Source organism: Drosophila suzukii, chromosome 3, assembly GCF_043229965.1.
Source record: "Drosophila suzukii chromosome 3, CBGP_Dsuzu_IsoJpt1.0, whole genome shotgun sequence".
Classification (NCBI taxonomy): domain Eukaryota; kingdom Metazoa; phylum Arthropoda; class Insecta; order Diptera; family Drosophilidae; genus Drosophila; species Drosophila suzukii.
This window is the reverse complement of record NC_092082.1, coordinates 88,453,006-88,476,453: the sequence shown is the minus strand read 5'-3', so window position 1 is coordinate 88,476,453 and position 23,448 is coordinate 88,453,006. Positions and strand designations below refer to the sequence as shown.

General features: G+C 44.4%; 2 protein-coding genes across 14 annotated transcripts in view; both read left to right on the top strand.

The window, feature by feature from the left end:
• The first annotated feature begins 157 nt into the window (after positions 1–157).
• Positions 158–2,065, top strand: LOC118878135 (UDP-glucosyltransferase 2-like). Of its 2 annotated transcripts, none has more exons than XM_065865371.2 (2): positions 158–390; positions 738–2,065. In XM_065865371.2, the coding sequence occupies exon 2, from the start codon at positions 740–742 to the stop codon at positions 2,033–2,035; it is 1,296 nt and encodes a 431-aa protein (XP_065721443.1). In that variant the 5' UTR covers positions 158–390; positions 738–739; the 3' UTR covers positions 2,036–2,065. The 2 variants fall into 2 exon arrangements, with proteins under 2 accessions (XP_065721443.1, XP_036675630.1); XM_036819735.3 differs by having other exon boundaries at positions 166–640.
• A 942-nt stretch (positions 2,066–3,007) lies between these two features.
• The window catches only part of osa (trithorax group protein osa), a 31,649-nt gene continuing 11,208 nt past the window's right edge, over positions 3,008–23,448 (top strand). For 5 of the 12 annotated variants that reach the window (XM_070995794.1, XM_065866558.2, XM_070995793.1 and 2 more), the window contains exons 1-6: positions 3,085–3,453; positions 4,587–5,701; positions 13,693–13,998; positions 14,063–14,281; positions 22,809–22,965; positions 23,026–23,421. In XM_070995794.1, coding sequence (XP_070851895.1) covers positions 4,754–5,701; positions 13,693–13,998; positions 14,063–14,281; positions 22,809–22,965; positions 23,026–23,421 — 2,026 coding nt within the window. In that variant the 5' untranslated portion in view covers positions 3,085–3,453; positions 4,587–4,753. Of the gene's footprint in view, positions 3,023–3,062; positions 3,454–4,586; positions 5,702–13,692; positions 13,999–14,062; positions 14,282–22,242; positions 22,373–22,808; positions 22,966–23,025; positions 23,422–23,448 lie in introns of those variants that run through there. The other 7 variants (XM_070995798.1, XM_070995795.1, XM_070995791.1 and 4 more) reach the window with 6 other exon arrangements.

The following is a 23,448-nucleotide window of genomic DNA, read 5'->3' as shown; positions in this document are numbered from 1 at the left end:
ATAACACTGTGCTGTTAAGCGCAACTACTGTTAATGCCTTTTTGCGCAAGCAGTGCGCTGAACAAAATATATATATAAATATTTATAGTAATTTTTAAGTCCAATTGCGATCTATTTGTAAGAAAATCAAAAATAGGTTGTTATCGACACTTACAATGTACCTTTTATAAAACAAATTGATATGAAAAAACAAACAAAATTTAAAGAATACGTTTCATTTGAGTGCGAAGATACCTTTTAATCTTCGGTTTGTTTATTAGAAATAAAAACAAAGTGTATTTTTTTGCAAAAGCAAAAGCTTGTTTGCTATCAGAAAAAAGTAACAGAAATTAATCAGCAGTATTGGCCAAGCAAACGATTTAGTTGTTCGCAGTACTTTGCAGTGAGCTGGTTAATATGAGATTATTTTGTTTAATTTATGTGTTTTGCACATTGGGCTCCAATCCTCTTTTAACGGATAGTGCAAAAATCCTGGCCACTTTTCCATTTCCTGGCCGCTCTCAGTACATTTTTCTGGAGACCTATTTGAAAGCCCTGGCCGCCAAAGGTCACCAAGTGACCGTGATTAATACTTTCAAGAATGGGGAAATACCAAATGTGCGATTTATAGAGGCTCATAAGGCGCATGATCACCATCAAGGTTCTGTTTCTGATATAATTAATTGTGTTGTTATTTGAATTGTAATATCCTTTATTCGATTTTTTTTATAATATATTGTTCTTAATTTACCCAATAGAAATGATGGATCTGCTGAATGAAACCTTTCATTGGCAAATACTGAACGCATGGGATAAAATTGTGATTAAATTCACGGAGTTAATAATGGAAGACGAAGATGTCCAAAAGCTGCTGAGATCTGGAGAAACTTTCGATCTGGTTTTGGCTGAAATGGAGCAAATGGAACCCTTGTACGGTCTTGCCCAGCACTTCAATGCCACCCTGGCTGGGTTCCTTAGTTTTGGAACGGATCACCGCGTGGATGAGGCCTTTGGAAACACTTCACCCATCTCATATAGCCCGTTAGTGGCCTCTTCCCGCACTGATAGAATGACCTTCCTAGAGCGCTTGGTTAATCACTACGAATACCTCGTGGAGAAAATACATAGGCATCTCATTCACCTGCCTGCTATGCAAAAAATGTATGACAAATACTTTTCGAATGCCAGGCAAACGATGGAAGAGGTTTTGAACAGTTTCGCAATGGTTTTGATAGGTCAGCACTTTTCCCTGAGCCATCCGAGACCCTATTTGCCCAACATGATAGAGGTCGGTGGACTGCACATTAGCCACCAACCAAAACCCCTGCCACAGGATATCAAGGAGTTCATTGAGAGTTCTCCCGATGGTGTTATATACTTCTCCATGGGATCCAATGTGAAATTTGCCGATCTAGGGAATGAAACACGTGAAACGCTGCAGAAAACCTTCTCGAAATTAAATCTCCGGGTTCTTTGGAAAATCGACCACGACGAGATGCCTGGAAAGCCAGACAATGTGATGATCAGGAAATGGTTCCCCCAGGCAGATATCCTATCACATCCAAATGTCAAAATCTTTATTACCCATGGTGGGCAGCTGAGCACCGTTGAAAGTGTTTATTTTGGCAAACCCATCTTGGGATTGCCTTGCTACTTTGATCAGTACATTAATGTGCTTAGAGCCCAGAAAATGGGCTTCGGTTTGGGACTGGATGTGAATAATCTTAAACAAAAGGATCTCGAAAACGCCATTCAAACTCTCCTAAGCACTCCAAGTTTTGCCAAGACCGCGGCGGAAGTTTCAGCGCGATTCCACGATCAACCGCAGACACCTCTCGATCGGGCTATCTCGTGGACGGAATATATAATCAGGCACAAGGGTGCCTCTCATCTCCGTTCAGCCTCTAGAGATCTCAACTTCATTCAATTCCACAGCCTGGACACTTTGGCTGTACTTTTTGCAATACCCTTGTTGCTTGTGGTGATTTTACTTAAATTATGTCGAAAACTTGTGAGGAAACATTGTCAGAAAACTAAAAAGCTGAAAACAACATAAAATAAAACGATAGAACTACAGCAAAAATAATTTCTTGTATAATTTGATCAATTTACTAAAACTAAGAAAATGTTAAAAATTTGTCGTCCAGTTGCTTAAATTCAAATATTTAAAATCAGACCTTTTAAAAACCCGTTAGAGGAAAGCAGTGTATAACGACTATGAAAAAGCAGTTAATTTTTAATAACAGCTGTTAACGTACACAATAACAGCGTGCTGTTAGCGCAATATCTAAGTATCGATAGGCCTGTTAAAATATCGATAGTTGTGCCATCTAAGTTTTTCCGATGATTTTGGCGACCATCGATACTATAGCGATAGGGATATTCTTCTAATGTAAATATTAACATCTTGTTTGTCGCTTTGATTTGATACAAACATTACAAGCCATCACTATTCCGTAAGCGTATTTAAAATATTAAGTAGTTTTAATTATTATTATTCTTATTATCAGCACTGGGTGGTGATGGGACGCGTTTTTAAATCGTTCAGCAACCATAATTAATTAGCAATCATTTCCCATTTTAGAGAACGGCCACAGTTAGTCATCCGTGGCGCTCCTCGTTTGAATTGGTAACAATTGGAAGTCCAAGACCGCAAAAGTAAGTTAATATAAGTTGGATGTATACAAATATTCAAATTTAGCGGATTCCTTAAACGGTTGACTTTCTGACATCGAATGTCGAATATCGAGTATTACAAATAATCCGGCCGACAAAGGTAAATTCAACGAATAGTCGCCTATCGATTGGCATCGATACTTAGCATCGATTAATGTACCGCAATAATGATGGCGTCCCAGAGTTGACAGGAAACGTTATCGATTTTGGCTCATTTTCGCGTTGCTGCCTGCCAAGTATCGATACTCGCAAATTAAAAAACTAAAAAGCCGAACAGAATGTAGTACATCGGCTGAGAGAAAATTGAAAAAATGTAACCAAATACAGTTTAGCAATCTCAAAGGGTATCCCAAGCAACAAGCAGAATGTATGTATGCCGCGCTATCGAAACCAAACCCCGATAGGGTATCGCAAACGCGAATATTGTATCGATACTATCGCGTTTGTACAGGCTCGCTTCGTCGTCATGCTGCGAATTTGTTCGAAAATTAAGTGAAATACAGCGCATTAAAAGTGAAAAGTATGTGCAGCCTGTGCAGGGCCCAACTGGCGATCAGCCGCGTGTGATTGTGGCCGCCGCAGCAGCGTTTTGGCAGCGCCCTAAGCAAACGAAAAAGATAGAAAAAAAGAACGCCAGACAGACAAGACTTGCCTTGCACTACTACTACTCGAATCGTTTCATTCGTTCCGTTCGTATACCGAGTTTGCTGCCCTGTCCCTGTCTTCTCACGCGAGTTCGTTTTTAGTATATATAGCCAGTCTGTGGACGGTCGTCAATGCGTGAATATTCTTCTATGTGTAAGTGGTGTGCGTGTATGTAGATTTCTGGTTAAGAAAAGCAAAGCCCCAAGCCCCAAAAAACGCAAAACCAAAACCGAAGCCAGAGCCCCAAATATATATTGAGTCGTCTTGGCCAACAACAATCTGCCGCCGGACTTTCGCCCGAGGGCGAGTGAAAAATTCAGTTTCTCTCTCTCCTCTCGACGATGCACTTTGGAGGCTGTGTGTGTGTGCGTGTGTGAGTGTGTGTGTATACATATGCAAATGATTGGATGTCGAATCCTTGCATCATCATCATCATCAACACTTGGCGAAAAACCGCAAAAATCGAATCGAGAAACGACGAACGGAAAGAAACAAAAAACGAAAACGGGCAGCGGCAAAAGTGAACGCGCAACGCAACAAACGCGGCCAAGCAGGCGCGGCAATTATTTATAAATCCCAAAAGTTAGCTAGACCCAGCCTCCACTCCCCAACTTCTCTCCTTTTCCCCCTGAAAAACAAAGAAAAGTTAAACAATTGCCGCATCTGAGAAATACATATTTGAATTGTGAGTTTAGTTGAGAGTGGTGTCCCTTGGCCATTCCATTCCAGTGCTGTGTAAACGCGAAAAATCGGCATAGAAAATAATTACGAAAAAATCATTACTGTGCTGCCCGTTTCATTCGTTTCACACAGAGAAACTAATAAAGCGAGAGAGCGAGCGAGAGCGGCGTATGCATGTTGCCTGGCTGGCTAGCAAGTGCAAGTGAGACGGAAAGGGATACGGCGTGTGCGTGTATAGCCGCCAAATGTGAAAAGAGAGAGAGCAAGAGCGAGAGAGCATGCCAGCGAGAGCGAGTTAGTGGCTGCGCTCAAACTGCGAGAGCGGCAGCGGCAGGGTTGTCAACGCACTGCGATTTGCTTTACCCACCGTACGCGGCAGAAAATAAATTGTTGTTGTGTGGTAATGGTGCGAGCATGTGTGCGTGTGAGTGTGTGTTGGTAGCGGACTTTTCAATACACAACAGCCCATGAACGAGTACAAATTATTTATGTTTAACCCGCTCGATTTGGGCCCAGTGATATGTAGGAAGCGTAGGAACCCTCCCACCCCTAATAGGTTAGATCCCCTTGCCAAATGCTAATCCCCCGTTTTTGATAACTTGCAGCTAACATAACCTCAAACTCGCCGCTGCAGTCGTCGTCGTCATCATCAGCGTCAGCGTTGTTGTTGTTGGTGGTTACCGGTGCTCCATCAGTAGCCGCCACAAATCTGGGAAAATCCGATCGCCGGGAGCATAGTAGCCAGCAGCAGCAGCGCAGCCGATGAGCAGCCATGAATGAGAAAATAAAGTCGCCGCAAACGCAGCAGCAGCAAGGTGGCGCTCCTGCCCCCGCTGCCACGCCCCCATCGGCTGGAGCGGCTCCTGGTGGTGGTGCCACACCGCCCACCTCGGGCCCGCCCACGCCCAACAACAATAGCAACAACGGCAGTGATCCCAGCATCCAACAGCAGCAGCAACAACAGCAAAATGTTGCCCCACATCCATACGGCGCACCACCGCCCCCAGGATCCGCGCCTGGAGGACCACCAGGACCGGATCCCGCTGCAGTCATGCACTATCACCATCTGCACCAGCAACAGCAGCATCCGCCACCGCCCCACATGCAGCAGCAGCAGCAACAACAGCAGCAGCAGCACCACGGTGGACCTGCCCCGCCGCCGCCCGGAGGAGCACCTGAGCATGCGCCCGGCGTAAAGGAGGAGTACGCCCACCTGCCGCCGCCGCATCCTCATCCGGCCTACGGTCGCTACCACGCCGATCCCAACATGGATCCCTATCGCTATGGCCAACCGCTGCCCGGTGGAAAGCCTCCACAGCAACAGCAGCAGCAGCAGCCACATCCTCAGCAGCAACCGCCGCAGCAGCCGGGACCCGGTGGTTCACCCAATCGTCCGCCGCAGCAGCGTTACATACCCGGACAGCCGCCGCAGGGTCCCACGCCCACGCTGAACTCGCTGTTGCAGTCCTCGAATCCGCCGCCACCGCCGCAGCACCGCTATGCCAACACCTACGATCCCCAACAGGCGGCCGCTTCTGCGGCAGCGGCGGCGGCGGCTGCTCAGCAGCAAGGAGGCGGACCACCGCCCCCGGGACACGGACCTCCGCCTCCGCAACACCAGCCATCGCCGTACGGGGCGCAGCAGGGCGGCTGGGCACCGCCTCCACGGCCCTACAGTCCGCAGCTGGGACCGTCGCAGCAGTACAGGACACCACCACCGGTAAGTTATGATGGGTTACCAGGGGTTCCAAGTGGGGAGCTACTCTACTAGGCGTAAGAGTATATAGTATCAAGAAGACTCTTCTTGATTGAAAGGTTTTCGGGGGGTGTCAAGTAGGAAGCTTGTCTACTAGATGAAATATGGTATATGGTTTCTTAATAAGATCGTGAAGTTGGCTCTGGGGAGCTACTCTACTAGACGCAATGGTATATAGAATCAAGGAGAATCTTTTTTATAAAAAGGGTTTTAAGAGGAATAATATTTTCTAGACAAAAGGATGCATTTGGTTTCTTGATAGGATCCGGGAAGTATTCTCTAGATAAAAAGGACTTCTTTTCCACAAATAAGGGTTTGTTGTTTATCTATAGGATGTGAAGGTTTCCTTTCGATAATATTGAACACTACATTATTTTGTATCGCTTAGCGAAAAGAAAACAACCAACGCGTTGCTAATCATATCTTAGAAGAATGAAAGGTGTCGCTTTCCAATTTTTATATTGAAAGATTTTAAATCGAGCTTAACTGGGGGTTCCTGTTTTCTATAGACAGCTTTTTAATTGGTTCTCTATAAAAAGGTTTAGATGTTACATAGTCTAAGCTTAAGAAATAAGTTGGTTTTAGATATTCACTGTTCACAAGGTTTTAAAGTCTTTGACAAAACAGAGTCTAAATAAGGTTCCTCTTGAACAGCCTCATCAGATCTTTGGTCTTAAAGAAAGTAACCAGTTACTTGAAACATTGCAATCCTTCAGGGTAGGACCTTCAGTAGGACCTTTATGTTGCTGATTTTAGTCAATCGCCAGAGATGGTGCCACTTTGGTGCCTGGGCAACCTTCTTCTTTGGCCACAAATTAGGAACTGAGTACCGTGAATCTTATCGCCAGTGATTTCCTTATATGTTCTTTATGTTTTTTTTAGAGCTGTCTTGACATTGACACTGATTTTGGTTCCATCGACCCCACACACACACACTGGAGCATTTCCATGTGCAGGCCTCCTCGGCATGTGTTTCTTGTTGTTGTGGTTGTCGCTGGTGGCTTTGTGCTAGCTATCTCCCGGCCCCTTCTCGTCCCACCCACTGCCCACTCATTCCACGGAGAGGGGCTCGTCACGTTTTGTGCACATGTATTTGCGGCAGAGTGTGTGTGTGAGTGTGTGGGAGGGAGGCTGCAATATTTACTGTTACTTTTTAGGGTTTCGCCTTGGTCGCACTTCATTCAGTTCACTGAAGATTTGCCAAGACCCACTCGAAGGAAGAAGAAATGAAAAAAGGGCAGAAGCAGCAGACACACTGACACACATAAAGTAAAAACATTGTACAGAGATTCCGCGCCTTTTTCGCCTGCCCCTCCCCCTTAGTTCACTTCTCCTCCTCCTGCATATCCCCCCACCCCTTGAAATTTCGCTGTTTAAGTGCCGGGTGTTGTTGTTGCTGCTGTTGGGTGAAGCCGGGCTAGTGAGGGAGAGGGAGAGGGACAGTAAGAACCGGCACTTGCCGCCGCAAAACAATAACAACAAAAGGCCGCACCGCAACGGTAAAATGAAGAAGAAGCAGTGGAATAACAAGAAAGAGTTTCGTACACAAAAATGTTGAGGCATTCCATTCATTCAACTTTTTTTTTTAAAAGGTTTTGGGGGTTTCTTTTCTCTTCTTGTCAACCTTCCTTATCGACGGCTGTTGGCCTCGAATCTGATTGGAATAACTTTAAAGGTTTATAGCTGCATTGATTAGTTCCAAAAGTAATATAACTATAAAAAGTAAGAAACAGTATGGTTTCAGATACATGCTATGTAATACTTCTTTTGACTTAGTTACTTCTTCTTGACTTTACAAAGTGCGTAGTACACAATTTAGGGAATCCTAAGACCTGAGGAACAAGATGTGTTAACTCGTAGGAAGTTAGTATGTAATTGACTCCAAGTTTTAAGGTAGCTGGAATTTTCTGGTATATGGAATTTCAAACAAAATAGTATCTTTCTTTGTATAGTATAGTATAATAATAGTACCATAGTTGATTGGTCAGGCAACCTAGCCTTTGATACTTCTTGACTTTCAAGTTACTGCCTTTAAATTCAAGGTAAAAGAACCCAATCAAAGAGCTTTGGGTTTCATTATAATCCCTGGTATTGTTTCTTTGCTATCAGTTGTGTTCAACCGATAATGCGCTTGAGGTTGAATTTTTTTTTGTTAAATGTTTGGTTTGTTGTTCCCATGGAGCACGTGATGCGATTTCACGTTTTGATTTATACGGAAACCGGTTAATTGTTTTATTACTGGGGTAGTGAGGTAGTTTTGTAGGGGCTTACCCCCCGCAACCTTATCAACTGATATCGGTGACCCGATTCCGTATCTGTTTAGTCATTATTCTGCTTTTGGCATATTCGATGTCGCTGCAATAGGATCGAGTTTTTTTTTTTATTTTCACGAATGGTGTGTGGATGTAGATGAAATGTCTCGAATGCGAGTCAACGAACTTTGATGCCGACGATTAGCCAGAGAAATATAAACAAATCTATGTGAGCACACAAATCAAAGCGATCCGCTAGGGTTAGACATGTGCGATGCGATGCGATGTGATGCGACCTTCGAGAGCTTTTGTTTATGGGCGAGTGAGTGAGTGTGTGTTTGTGGGTAGTGCGAGATAAAAAAAATATAAAAAAAGAGTCTAGAAACCGCTGCTATCCAATGTCATGTGTTTGATTGTTTGTCTCGCTCTGTGGGCTTGTGTGCATAAACAAAGAAATCAAATTGCCGGCAGAGTGTGACTTACGCGTGCATGCAATAAATACATATGTACAATATACAGTACATACATCCACAAGCATACATAGAGGTACAACCGAAACAGCAACAACAACAATGGCCAAGTAGGCACCGTAATCAAAGGCAATAACAGAGAAACTTGTTGTTGTCACAGCTGACTCTCCCTCCCTCTCTCTTTTGGGGTAGCAGAATGAGGAGGAGAAGGTGGTGGAGGAGGGGTTAGCCGGCAAGCTGTGGAGGAAGCAGAAACCAAAACAAAATAAAAATGAAAATCAAGTGAAACCGCGCACAGTCAAAAGAGAGGAGGTGGAGGAGGGCTCGACTATGATGATGACATGACTTGGCTCACTCGCACTCCCTCGCTACCCCACCAATGCCCACTTACCCCACACCCATCTCTTTCTTTGAATGCAAGTGTGCTGCATCCCGTTATGCTGCTCATATATCCTTGACGTTTGATTCTCCTTTGAGGTCAACAGGTGCAACAAGGAGAGCAACAACACTTTTTGGCATATATTAAAGAGCTTAAAAACTAAGGCCTCTTTTTATTCTTTTGGTCTTCATGTCTGTTATTTTTTGGGGAAAGCAAACGGCATTGCATTAACCGCTCTTTTATGTTTGTGTCTTTGTTGTTCCTTTTTGGCCTTCTTCCTACTCCCCCACCTCTGGCTTTCTGTTCCGTTCCCTTTTTTTTTGTTCGAGAGAGAACTGCTGTCTGTGTGCCGGCTTGTTTATGCTGTTTCTTCGCATGTATGGGTTGGCGTGCCTGTATTGGAGTGCCTTTAAAGTTTGACCTACAAAAAGTGGAGCACACAAAACCGTTGCCTTAACTGTTATTGTCCCTGCTTGCCGTGGCTCTTCCTCTTCTTCCTTCTGACTGCCTCCTTTTTGTGCCTTTCGCTTGGAAAGGACCTTCTTGTTGGCCTCCCTTCCAAGACTCATCCCACTGTAAAATCTGTTATATTGGTTGCCAAAATGTTCATTACACTAGAAATATTCATAGACATCACTCTGTCTTCGTTAGCTTCTTATAGAGGGATCTTAGTTCTTAAGATATAAATTGAGGTCTTCTTTGAAAGAACTCAACGAACATTTTAATAATATCTTTATCTTTCAAGACATCCCAATAGAAACACTTCTTGGTAATGATTTTAAAAATTAATAATCAAGGATCTGTTATTGGAATAGTATAATATGGTTCCTAAAAAACAATGCCTAATTGATTGAAACAACCTTTCAAAAATCGCTTATTCAATTTAATTAAATAGCATTACAACAGAGGCCAAGAAGTAATCGCTCAAAATTTCGTTCGTAATATTTTGCGACAGTTGGTGTCGGGGACTGCATTGGTTTATTTCAGTTGCCTTGTTTATCTTTCCGCAACTGCTGCAAATGTGAATGGGCGCGTGGAGAGTGCGACATTGTATTAAAAATTACGCCCGTCCGAGAGTTGTGCACGTAATTCCTTCCTCCCATTTGCCGGCAGCAACAGCAGGGGCAGCCTGCAGGGACATCCATTCCGGGCGCCCCCACCCACTCACTCTGCTATACCATACTATGCCACCCTCTTCCACCTCCTCATACAACCCTTACAACTGCCGGCTTTACCTTTACTGCCACGAAATCGCATTTACCACGTTTTTCCCTTCGCACAATTTATATGCAATCGCCTTCCACCCGTGGGTGTGTATGTGTATGTATGTATCTGTGTCTGTTCGTTATGAAATTATAAACCCAGGATCAGGACAGGAGAGGGCACAGAGGAGAGGAAAGCAAACAGGACCAGGACCAGGACCACTCCCTTGGCTGCTGCGCATTGTTTTTGTTCCCGCGATATTATAATACATGTAGCCGGCTTTTAGCTGGAAAACCTACCACCATCAGACCCCGAACTCGGAACTCAGAGCTCGGAACCCCGAACCCCGAACTCAGAGCCCAGAGACCAGAATTCAGAACAGAACTCAGAACCACCATCAGGCCGTTCAGTGGAACCCCCTCCATACCTCTGATCCCGATTTCCCCGAACTTAATTCCGACCGACGTTCGTTCCAACCGTCATTCGTTCGTTACACTCATTGTGTGTGTGTGCGTTTGTGTGTGCCTGTCTGTTTGTGCCACCGTACGACCCTGCATTAATTCAAATTCCACTTCAGCTTCTACCCGCCGTTGCCGTTTCTGCTTTTGATTTTCATCCATGATGAGTTTTCCCTTTTTCTTTTTTCCTTTTTTTTTTAACTTTATTTCTCGTTGCCTCGCTCGTTCGCTCCGCACACAGATACACACGCACACAGCGGAGCACGAAAACCATCCATTCATGTTTCCTGTCACCCTGCAGTGGACCGACCCAACTGAACTGAACGACCGACCGACCGACCGTCGTCGTCGTTGTCGATTGTTGTAGTTGTTGTTGTCGTTGTCCTCGTTGCCCGAACGACGGGATCTGGCTTTGGCCCTTGGTTCCCTGGTTCTGGTTCTGTCTACGTTTCTGTTTCTGGCTATATGGCTCTGGCTTCCTTGCCTTGAGATGCCTTTCCTTACCTTACCATTCCGTACCTTTGGCCAGGCCAACTAAGCTGTGTTGATAGCAGTGTTGTCTTATGGAAATACAGCCTTTTTAGACTTAGCTACTGCTTATAGAGTTTTTAATATAAATAAAACCTCTTGTCTAGAAATATTTGCTTAATATAGGTTTACTATGACTAACAGTCTTGTTGTATACCATGAAAACTACTTTCTATCCCAAACATAAAACAGAAACCTAAAGCGTTTTCTTTGGAATTCTTAAACTTTAAAAATCAAATGGTTATAAAAATACCATTATCCATTTCATGTTATTTTGATATGATATAATATTTTACGTTGGTTTCGGCACATGTTTTATAACTGTTTGCAGTAATGTACTAGCGGCATTTCTATTGTTAGCCACTTAAATTTAATTTCACATGTATAACCAAGCAAAGCAACGGCAAATATCAGGCTTGGTTATACAGCTGTTTGAGAACCACTCACCTACCATTGGTAACCATAAAAAAACCATAACAGTTTAAAGTGAACCATTTTTTTAACTAGCTTTGGAAAAATCCATTTAAATAAATTAAATTATCCAATTATTGTGGGCTAGCTTTGAGGCTAAAAATAAATTTAATAGGGGGTTTTTAAAACCACTCATTGTATTTTCAGTATCTATTGATATTTGGTAAATATTATAGCCAAATTTGCCATAAAAGTAGCTGAGCTGGCAGCACTCTTGCCGGTTGGTTCTCCGGTTCGTTCCCTCATTGCTGTGAGTTTCCATTAGATTTATTGCCACATTTTACTCCGGGCTGTGGCATTCGCAGCGATGTTGTTGCCCAGCTACATTTGTGTGTACGCCGCTGTGGGGTTTTGTGTTTGCGAGGGCGAACCGAAAGTCTGTGAGCTTGCCAAGCGCCTCTCCACTTGCCATGTCAGACGGTCGCTGTGCTGTGTGCTATGTGCTCTGTGCTGTGTGCTGCGACTTGGTCCGCCTTGTCGCACCACGTCAAGTTGAAAATCCTTTCATTAATGGCATCCAAAGCTCTTTCCCACACACAGGCACTTCCACTTGCACATGGCACATGGCATGCCTTGCCTTGCCTTGCCTGGTTTTTGCTCGTCCTGCTCCAGTTGTCTGTGCCGAGCACAGGCCACGTACCGCAGCAAGAGGTGTCTTCTCCGTCTCGAAGCTCCTTTTCCCCTGACTTTGTTGCAACTTTGTCGTTGGCTTGGCCTGGTCGGGTCTACCCTGGTCTGTCCTGGCCGCCTCTGCACATGTACATGTATGAGCGTCCGTAAGTTTCACTTTATATTCCACTCAAGTGGATTTCTTCCTCTGGTGCTGGTGCTGTGTGTGGTGGGTCACGGCGTGGCGGAGGGCGACCCAGGAGCAGGAGCAAGAGCCAGGAGTGGCAGGCAATCGACTGTCCGCATCCCTGCCCCACCAGTAATGCGTCCTCCTTCAGGACAGAGCGTCGTAATTTGAACTGATTGGAGAGGACATGCACAGTTCAGGTCGCCTTCATAGCAATGTGGAATTTCGCTAAGAATCTTAGTTATTGACGACATTTATAAGAGATCCTCTGGTATTTGAACTTCCGTAAATTGGAAGTCTAAACATTTATTTATACGCAGATGATCGGTAGTTATAAATCTGTTAATAATACACATTTTACAAAAGTTTTTTAAGGAACTACTCCATAGTTCACAAGTTAAGTTGGGACATACTTGATAAGTAGAAAACTATCATTCTGCCCTGCATTGTATAAGCGAATGTGTGGGGGTTTTTGCCGTTATAGTGGTAAATATTTCCACTTTTTATTGCCAGCATTTAGGTTCCTTTGGCAGCATGTTTTTTGAACTGTCTCTTTTTAATCTGCGCATTTGTGACTGTCAAGTGACAGCACACCCGAGGGTGCGTCGATGTCGCTCCTTTCACCCCTTCCCATCTCTACCCCTCCCCCTAAATATTGTGCAGTGTACACACACACACACACGCTACAGTGGGCGCCAAATAATTAGGGGCACTTGTGCAGTCGCCGGGGTCATTTCCAATTATCGTCTAGTTTTCCCAGCTGCACAATCGAATATTAATTGCTGGAAATTTACAATGCAGAGAGTGTCCTAATCCGAGGACATCCACTGTGCCGAACCGAACACACACATGAGCACGAGGGTGTGTATTTGTGCGCGCATTTACGGGAATTGGTTGTGGAATATCGATTAAAATGATATATACAATAAAATGGAATGTGCACTGTTCGCACACAGACGAAAATACATCGGCGGAGCCAAGCGCAAATAATTGATGAATTGCAGGGGAAAAGAGTGTGGGAGGATATAAATAGAGAGTCAAAGAGCGACAGAGAGAGAGAGTGAGAGAGACAGAGCGAGATGTCTGTAATTAAAAACCCATCTGCCATCCCTGTCGCACCAACAATTTAACCCTCTAAGGACCCACGTGACACATCCTCAAATTGTTAGAAAATTGCACATACAATATTTATTGGCGAGTTGATTTATTTAATTTTTTATAATGGCTCTAAATACCACATCCAAAGGGTCCGTGTTTTTGTTAAACTGACTTAGAAAAGTATCTCAGCATTAAGGTTAGTTCCTTAAGTGTATGCAAAGGGTTAAACTTTGACAACCATTAGATATTTATGAGTCTCCTTTGGCTTTTATTGATCCCGTTTTGTTTTTCCATCCACAGACAAATACTTCCAGGGGTCAGTCACCCTATCCGCCAGCTCACGGTCAAAATTCAGGTTCCTATCCTAGTTCGCCGCAGCAGCAGCAACAGCAGCAGCAACAACAACAGCAGCAGCAGCAACAGCAGGCGGGACAGCAGCCCGGCGGTCCTGTGCCGGGCGGACCACCTCCTGGCGCCGGACAGCAGCCGCCGCAGCAAAACACACCGCCAACATCTCAATATTCGCCGTACCCGCAACGCTATCCCACACCGCCGGGACTGCCGGCGAGCGGACCCAACCATCGAACTGCCTACTCGACGCACCAGGTGAGAGTAACTTTTACAAGAGGTAAAATTAACCATTTAACCATTTCATAATGTCCTTGTGCAGTATCCCGAACCGAATCGACCTTGGCCAGGTGGGTCCTCGCCCAGCCCCGGTCCCGGACATCCCTTGCCGCCCGCCTCCCCGCACCATGTGCCGCCCCTGCAGCAGCAGCCGCCACCACCGCCACACGTCACCGCCGGCGGACCGCCGCCCAGCAGCAGTCCTGGCCATGCGCCCAGTCCATCACCTCAACCCTCGCAGGCGTCGCCCTCGCCGCACCAGGTAAGAGATTTAAAATCAGTTTGGGAAATGGATTCTGAAGGAAGAACTAGAATCTTCTGGGAATTTTAAGCACTATAAGTAATACTTGTCGCGAGCAGAGCCCTTTTACTTACATATGAGGAAAACTTCTTAAAACGGAATCCCAAAGAAGATATATGTAGCCACCTAACAAACAGATATAAGCAAATCTAAGTTAGATCATCTAACAGCTGGGCTGTTTTATGTAATACAGAAATATTGGCAGGCAAAATTAGGCGTGAGGTTTTAATGGTTTGTCTAAGTTCTTTCTTCAGTCTTCGAAAACAACATCTTGTAGATGCCTTTAAACCTACTATGTAGCAGTAGTGTGACAGTAGTATATATGTAATATACCTCCTCTGTTAAATAACGAAAGTACTTGTTCAAAGAAGAAGCCACAATGAATCAGCTCTAATCGGAGGTAGTTGTATATTTACCCATAGTATGTTATGATAATAACGGCTTTATATGGGCAAGCACATTTGCTATTTGCACTTTCATTGGATGTTTTGCCGTGGGACGACCACCCAGTAGTAGCCCCCCTCCCCGCATCCCATTCACGACTCGTGTTGGCAGCTTTTCTAGATAATACACATCGAAAGTGGGTCAATAAACTGTGCTGCGTGAACAGCACGTGAACTTGACTCGTGACGTCACACATACGTCTACGTTGGCGTCGCACTCTTTACCTGCGATTCCCATTCCCATTTCGAATCCCCCACCCTAAAAACGTACCCCAATACCAATCCCCCTTTTCCGTCGTGTGCCACCTTGCCCAACAAGAGGCAGGCAGTCTACAAAAGTTGTTCAGGTCAAATGTTTATGCCTGGCCATGGTGGAACCCGTAGTCGTACTCATACTGGTACTCATAGCCCCCTACTCGTACCCCCACCCTGGTATTCGCACTCATTTTTGGGTTGAGATTACTCTCCGCCGGCTTTTCCTGCCCTTTGGCTCTTTATATTTTGTGTGGGTTTATATGATTTTTTCACTCTTGTTTTTTTTTTACCTAAACACCTCCCGCTTTTCCCTTGAACTTGAACCACCGCTATCGCATCCCATCCTCTTGACGACGCCCCTTTACCTTAACTTTTAAAATTGCTTTTAGCCTTATCGTTGTTGTTGTCGTCGGCTGTCTTGATTTGTTTTTATGAATTTTAATGATTTTTATTTTGTTTTGATTACTATTTCTTTCGGCGGCGGCATTTTCCCCCTTTGTCTTTTGGTTTATTTTTCGCAATGCCGACAGTCTGGTTGGTTGCGCCCCACCTCCTGTTTTTGAGATCGTTTATGCACGTGTCATCACCATTTGTGGATTTCGTTATTTGCTGAACAATATCCAGTGGATGGTTTTTGATGGATCAAAATGAGAGGGTTTTCCAAAAATGGTTATTTGTATTTGAATAGGTAAGCACATTTTGATGGTCTGTGATTCGATTCCACCCTTCGATCTGTGATATGGAAGAGGGTATTATTAAAAAACATTAGTAGACCCCTAGTATTATTATTTTGGACGCAGCTGTGCATGTGAAGTGCCCGCGGATGTGTGCGTTTGCTTTGTACCCCATTTATTCATTCAGCATGTCCGCGGCCGTCGTGGATACACCCTGCCCCCCTCCCCGCTCGGTCGACAATCCTCCTGTGCCCCATACCATTTCTTTATTTCGTATTTTGGTCTTTTCCCCCTCCATTCCCTTTATATTTGGTATGTGGCATGTATATGCAACCAACACACTCGCATGACTACACTCAAGATCACACACAAAGCGTCTGTTACCATATATTTGGGTCAATGCCAAGGTCATTGTTGTTCTTGTTCTTGCTTTACCTCCATCTCCTTCGCGTCGTCGTTGCTGATGTTGTTGTTGTTTAGCGGGTTGTTTACATTTTATGTGTACTCTCATTTCGAACCGGCGATTCATCAACTCAGGTCCTCTTTAGTCGCTATCGATCCATCTCTTTAGCCAAGAATGTGACTGATTTGCAAAAGGTCTAGGGTCTCATGGATACTACTTCCTCCAAACCTTGCCAAAAACCAAAAAGACTTCCTCAAATGTTCTAGATTAACCATCTTAATTTTAAATTTCATGGATACATTTCAAAAACGTAATTTTTAAACCATAATTGTATCTAATTACAAACTGGGATACCTAACCAAAATCAATTTAAAAATATTTTGAAACTATTGCACTCCAATTACATTACAAAATCAAACCAATCGGTTTTCCTTACATTATAATTGGTTGTTGCAAGGTTAAATCCGCGTTTCAGGCCAATTCAAACTGAATCCAACCAAAAACGAACGAAAAACTGTAATCAGCTGCAGCCAACACTCATTTTAAGCCGTTCCAAAGTTAAGGGGAAGTACCTCTCCTCGACCGTTTTTATTTAAGCTGGTCGATTTCGTATTGCATTTTGTAAGCCGCTTTAAATTCACCGTGTGTTGCAGAACAAAAGCCAACTGCCAGCAATAATATTCAACTACTGATGGCTTTTAACCGTTTGGCTGTAAACAGTAAACACACCTTTTATATGGCGTGTTATTTAAGCATCCACTGGCATTTCCATTACCATTTCCATTGATTTTCAAGACCATATGCATACCCGTGCATATCGACGTGTCCTAGTTTATAAACTTATTTCAAGACTGTTCTGCGTCATATTCCCTCTCTCTGTGGGCAATTGGCATGACTATCTTCATGCCTATCAGCATCTGAAATTTGCGGGCCAGGCAGACAGCAGCGGCAGCACAACTGCTGCATTCATTTAATGCGGCCCGAAATTGTCTGTGGTGCAGTGCACACGGTTGGGGCTTTTGGGCCTCAACTCCTCGAACCCCGAACACCGAGCACCGGCATGCGAAATGCGAATGCTATTGCGACTGCGAACCCAAAAGCCCCCTGAGCCACATGGCCCAGCCTTTCCCCGTACCCCCAACCCATATCCCCTGGACCCTCTGCCAGTGTTTGCCTGATGAACAATTTTGCCGGTTTTTCTCCGTCCGTTGTTACTGGGATTTTAGTGCTCCACTCATTGCTGCGACTCTGCTGCGTTGTTATTGTTGGCAGCGGCGGCGGCATCATCATCGTTTTTCATTTTAACAGGCGGCGCAGCCAGGAAAAAAGGCAAAAATAAAGTCGAAATAAAAAGAACGTTCATTTCAGTTGGCGCTGTTGCACAGAGAAAAATATGGTATTAATATTTGATTATTCTAAAATTTAAAAAATGTTTTTTATTATTACAAATGATATTCCGAATACTGATTATGCAAAGGTCTAGAGGGAAAATCAGTTATATGCCAAAACCTTTGGTACAATTAGAGGTTATTGGAAAGATTTGGATGGTGTAACTTTAGTAGTTTGAGATAGATAGATATTCAGAAGATAGATTTAACTTCTTGACAAAGTTCATTCGGACATGTGGTTTATTTTAGAAAATGATGAATGATCTGTGAATAATATATGAATATTATTCATAGTATTATTCATTAGTATTTGAGAAACATTTTTAATAGATTTAAGATATTACAATTTTTTGTTTTCCATATTTTATATAACCCTTTTAAAGGCCCACAATTTATTTTCCTGTGAACTGCTTCGTTATGAACGCATACAAATTTATATATAGAGGGTCGTGTGATTGTGCGCTTGTTTTTCAGTTCACTCGTTTGGATACACACCACGAACGAAACGATGCGAACGAGTCGAGTCGAGTAGAGTCGGGTCGGATTGGATCGGTCTGGTCCGGGGCTTTGGCTTTTGCTATTGCTATTGCCCTGGCTGTGGCTCTGGCTCTGGCTCTTGCCGGTTCTGTTGGCTCTGACTGCGACTCTGGGCCGTGTGCTTTCGGTTGGAGCCCAGTGTGCGATTCATGGGACATTTGTCTGAGCTCTCAAAGTGGTTGACTGCCAGCGTTGGCTGTTGTTTTTCTTTTTTCGCTTTTACTGCTGGCAGTGGCTGGCGGGCTGTTGGTCCGTCAGTTTGCCAGTCTGTCAGTTTGCCATATTGTAAGTGGTTTGGGGGGCGATGAGGGGCCAGGGATTGGGGGCGACTGAATGCTCTGCTGGCAAAACCAGCGAACGAATGCCACGATACGAAACATAACGAAGCGAACCAAACCCAACCGAACCGAGCAGATCCAAAGCGACTTCTGCTGCTGGTATACGAATATGAGAATATGCCTGTCTCTATATACAGTCGAACTTCTATAACTCAAACTATTATCATAAACAAAAAATCTGACATTTTTTAGGGTTCCAAAAACTGATTATGATTTCGATGATGATAAAGATTATTTCAACTTTACAGTACATGCATAACATAATAAATTCCTGTGAAGAAAAATAAGAATCGAATTCGATAAGAAATTCCTATAAAAACGAACAACTCAGATGTGGAAAACATTAATAAATTCATTTAAATATATGTATACCAAATTAATTGATAATAATATTTTAAATTGTATTTATGAATACGATTTTGTGATATATTATATTAACATTGGTTAAATTTTATAATTCATTTTTGTGTTCATACTATACTTTTGTGTCTCCATGTCTGGTGTTCTGTTAAACCTATGATTTCCTACAAAGAACATTAAAAACTTTGAAGAATTAATCTGATTTCCTTTGAAGATCAGTTCAGGGAAGTTGGACTGTATATTCATTTGCGTTTAGTGTACTGGGACTGCCTGAGTGGTTCCCTTGTGCAATGTGCGCCTTGCACACTCAACACAATCGCACAAACTTTCGATTCGCTCATAAAATTTCCAGCAAGCGCAAACAGAAATTGCATGAGCATGGAGTCGACCGCTCGGCCTCAGAATCGGATTCAGAATCAGACCCAGACCCAGACGGAGATGGAGACCCTCCCCCACACTTGGAGGATGTCTAATGAGCGACAGTCCGACTGGCTGTCGCTCAGCTGGGCTGTGTTCTTTATATATCTCTTTTCCCGGCTCTGAGGTTAAACCCCTCCGATCCGGCGTACAAGCTGAACAAAATGAAAACCATTGAGGGGGTGAGAAGATTGCGAGACTATGCGGGATGTGGTGAACTATTTTTTGTCTGTTTTACATTCTCAGTGTTGCAGTTTTTGAGGTCTATACCCTAGCTTTGTGCTTAATAGGTTATGGAAGTTGGGGAAATGTTAGCACTTTCCTTATCAATAGATCATATCTCTTATTTAAAACTTCCTAATATTAAGTATAATATAAAAAACTAGCTATCAACCGCGGTTTACTTCAAATAGCTTCTACATCTTATCAATACCATTTAATTTTTATTGATATTTAGAATTTTAATAACCCCTGATACTGCGAGATGAAGCAATAGTTTAATAGTATAAACTTTATATCTCATCAAAATTCCTGCTAATCTGAGACCTACTAATTGGTATCGCAAACCTTATAGCTAGGGTATTTCAAGCTACGATCTGAATGTGTTAACCCTCTTCCTCTTGTTTTCGTTTTTATGATATCCCCGAGTTTATTACTTTTTCTCTCCAACTGGCTGGCTGTGTTTATAAATTCCCTGCTGCCCCTTTCTGCCGGCTTCTCGTGTGTGCCGCTCCTTTGTGCATTTAATTCTCTTATTTTTTATCTCTTCGTTGGCCGCATAACAAGCACATGTATGCCAGTCCTTGTTTTCGGTTTTTGCCTTGTTTTTTAATGTTTTTTTTTTTTTATTTTTGCAACGCTCGCTTGCCACATTCATCGCTAAAGGTTTTAAGGTGATAAGCCACAAAGGTCCCACCAGAGCCACCAGTACCGCCGGTTCCATCGGTTCCATCGTCGGCAGCAGCTGACAGCCAGACATAAACATACCTACCTACCCAACCAACCAACCAACAAACCAACCAACCAACCATCCAAGCAACATGCATATTCTTTATTTAAATGAACGTCCACAGATGACACGGCATAAAAAGCGGTGAAGTGCGCTTTCGAGGGCCAAAAGTCGAACTTGTGGCCAATGCTGCTACATCATCATCGCATCTTGAGAACGAAAGATGAAAGATGATGGGGTTCTCTTCCTTTTTTTATTATTATTTTTCAAGTGGGGTCCAAGGGCGATTCCCCTTCTCCGAAATCGTGCCCAAAAATCGAACTCTCAACACTTTTGGCGCGCAAATCTTGGCTGAACTTTATTTCGCTGATGAATTCGGATGGTTGGCAAAGGGAGGCAAAAGTGTGGGAGGTGTGTTCTTTTTTTTTGTATTTTTTATCTGTTTTTTATTTGTGTTTGCTTCGCATTATTTTCGTTATAAATGATTTCATTGTTGTTGTATCCGCAGCGCTTGTTTTCCTTTCCAAGTAATTTTTCTACGCGACCACAGGCGCACACACAGATACAGACTACAGATACAGATACAAACTACAAACGTGGGCCGCGCTTGTTGTGTTTGTCCCCCCCTGCGAGAGTCGAACCCCCTAACATCTAACCCCTCTACGCCCCTGGGCACAAAGCATTCTATCCGGCCTGGCCTTTAGCTTTGCTTTTGATTTTGCCAGCTTGCTTGCTTGCTGCTTGCTTGCTATTCTCGTCATCGTCTCGCAACTCAAGTGGTGCCCCCCTCGAGAGAACCCCTCGCCAAAATGCGAATACGAATACGAATGGCCTGGTCTTGCCTGCCCTGTGCGCTGTGCGCTGTGCCAGTGCCTCGGTCGTTGCTTATTTCATTTTATTATATTCCAACATTTAGAGTGTACGTGCCACGGTATGGGTGTGTATCTGTGTGCGCATGTTTCTGTTCCTTATCTACGTCTTTGTCATCGTTGCCGTTGCCTTTCGTTCGCTTCGAGCGCGCCATAACTACCACAGCCACTTGCCCGATCCCCGGGTAGTCGTAGCCTCCATCCGTCGCCTAAGCCCCGACCCGCTCCCTCCCGCCCAACCGCCCCCCTTGGAACGCTTCAAGTTGCAGCCGTCCGTCGTCGTCGTCGTCGTTGTCGCTCGCTCGTTGGTTGGTTGGCTGGCTGGCTGGCTGACTGGCTGCTCGGTTCGTTCCACATAGCTTTTATGCCCCGCTCCGCTACGTTTCCACACCCCCAGTCCATACCATACTATACCATTCCATCCCGATCCCAATCCCATGCCCATGCCGCCGCCTTGTGCCGTCAGTTCGTCGTCGTACATTTCATTTCACTTCACTTAATTTCTCAGATACCAAAACGAACAGCGTTCGCTCGTTCGTTCGTTCGTTGTATTTTTCTTTCTGCTGCCGCTGTGGCTGTCCAGGGGCTTAGTGGGAATATATTTTCAGGGGGAGAGATCCTAACCGAAAGATATTTTAAAATTTTGAAGATATATTCTAGTAAGAAATCTTGGAGTAGAAAATGTTTTGTATTATATGCAACGTTTCATTAAAAAACGTCATCCATTCAAATAGTATGAATCATTTCTTCTATAAAAAAATTTCTGATACAACATTCGAATATAAAAATATATATTTGTATTGTATTAAACAGTCAGGGAAACAACGTAAAATACGTTAGATCTATGAATATTATTTATTATTAAAAGTTCAGACTTTTTTAAGTCTTGTAATTTATTTGGGAGACCTGTGTTCAATTCCCTATGCTATTGTATCACACTTCAAAATCAGACAATTTTTATAATACGTAGCTATTATAGTATGTACTTCAGATAGTTTTTTAGCTGATAGTTGCATGGAATATTTGAAAAGATTCTTTTTCTTAGACCCCCACTTTGGGGCGCCCCTGCTCCTCCTGAGCTCTCTCTCCGCTGGGGTTTTGCCATGGCCCTGTGTGTGAGTGTTTCGAATTGCTGTCGACTTAAGCTTTATGTGCACGTCTGCTGCCGCTGTTGTTGTAGCTGCCATGTGTGCCAGTGTGTGCGAGTGTGAGTGAGTGAGTGTGCGAGTGGGGCTGTTTGTGTGTAGCTTTTTCTTGATTTTCTTATAAGTTATAGGCGGCAAAAAGTTAAAGTCGTGTCGCATCGCACCGAGTTTCTGGTGCCTGCAGACTGTTTTAAGAGTTGTTATTGTTCAAGCAGCTTGGCGTTTATGAATTCGGATTCCTCCCCCCTGACCGGGTTATAATAATTGTGACGGGGTAAGTGGGAGGAGCGGAGCGGCGAAGGAGTCTCGAATTCCTCGGGCAATGTCAGGAAAGGTCGCGGGACGAGCGGGGAGGAGCTGTCCCATGAATCCCCCGAATACCGGGATGGTTTGGCAACAACATTTGACATCGGAATGGGCCCAAACACCCACCCGAAACATCTGATTGCCATGAATATGTTTACGCTGGTCTACTACGACTACCAACTCAAAATTGAATCTCAGTCATATGCTCGCGTTTATATATCTGTTTCTGTGTGCGTTGGCAGTTGCTTAATTGCGGTTGCCGCTTGGTTAATTCATAGTTGCTATCACTTTCATTTAAATAAATAAATACTACAAAAAGTGCCACCTGCCGGCCGGCATTTGGTTGGCCATTGCACTTGATTGAATGCACACTAATTCCGGTTCTCTTTCTCTTACCATTCCAGGAGCTAATTGGACAGAACAGCAACGACAGCTCCAGCGGCGGGGCGCACAGTGGCATGGGCTCCGGTCCGCCAGGCACCCCCAATCCCCAACAGGTGATGCGACCCACACCCTCGCCCACCGGCTCCTCCGGTTCGCGTTCCATGTCCCCGGCAGTCGGTGAGTATTCCATCAATTGATTCATCAAAAGACACTCCTAATTATCCGTTTCCATTGCAGCCCAAAACCATCCAATCTCGCGTCCGGCGAGCAACCAGTCGAGCAGCGGCGGACCCATGCAACAGCCGCCGGTTGGGGCGGGTGGCCCACCGCCGATGCCACCGCACCCGGGAATGCCAGGAGGTCCGCCCCAGCAGCAGCAGCAATCTCAGCAGCAACAAGCATCGAATTCGGCCTCGTCGGCGAGTAATTCGCCGCAGCAAACACCGCCACCGGCACCGCCGCCAAACCAGGGCATCAACAACATGGCCACGCCCCCACCACCACCGCAGGGGGCGGCGGGAGGAGGCTACCCAATGCCGCCGCACATGCACGGCGGCTACAAAATGGGCGGACCGGGCCAGAGTCCCGGGGCACAGGGATATCCGCCGCAGCAGCCACAGCAATATCCACCAGGTGAGATTGATCAGCTCTTCTATAGTC

Bases quoted from the DNA above. Each gene is read 5' to 3' on its own strand.
- LOC118878135 (XM_036819735.3), top strand. From the start codon at position 397: ATGAGATTATTTTGTTTAATTTATGTGTTTTGCACATTGGGCTCCAAT. The intron at 641-737 runs GTTCTGTTTCTG...TTTACCCAATAG, and splicing joins GGCGCATGATCACCATCAAG to AAATGATGGATCTGCTGAAT.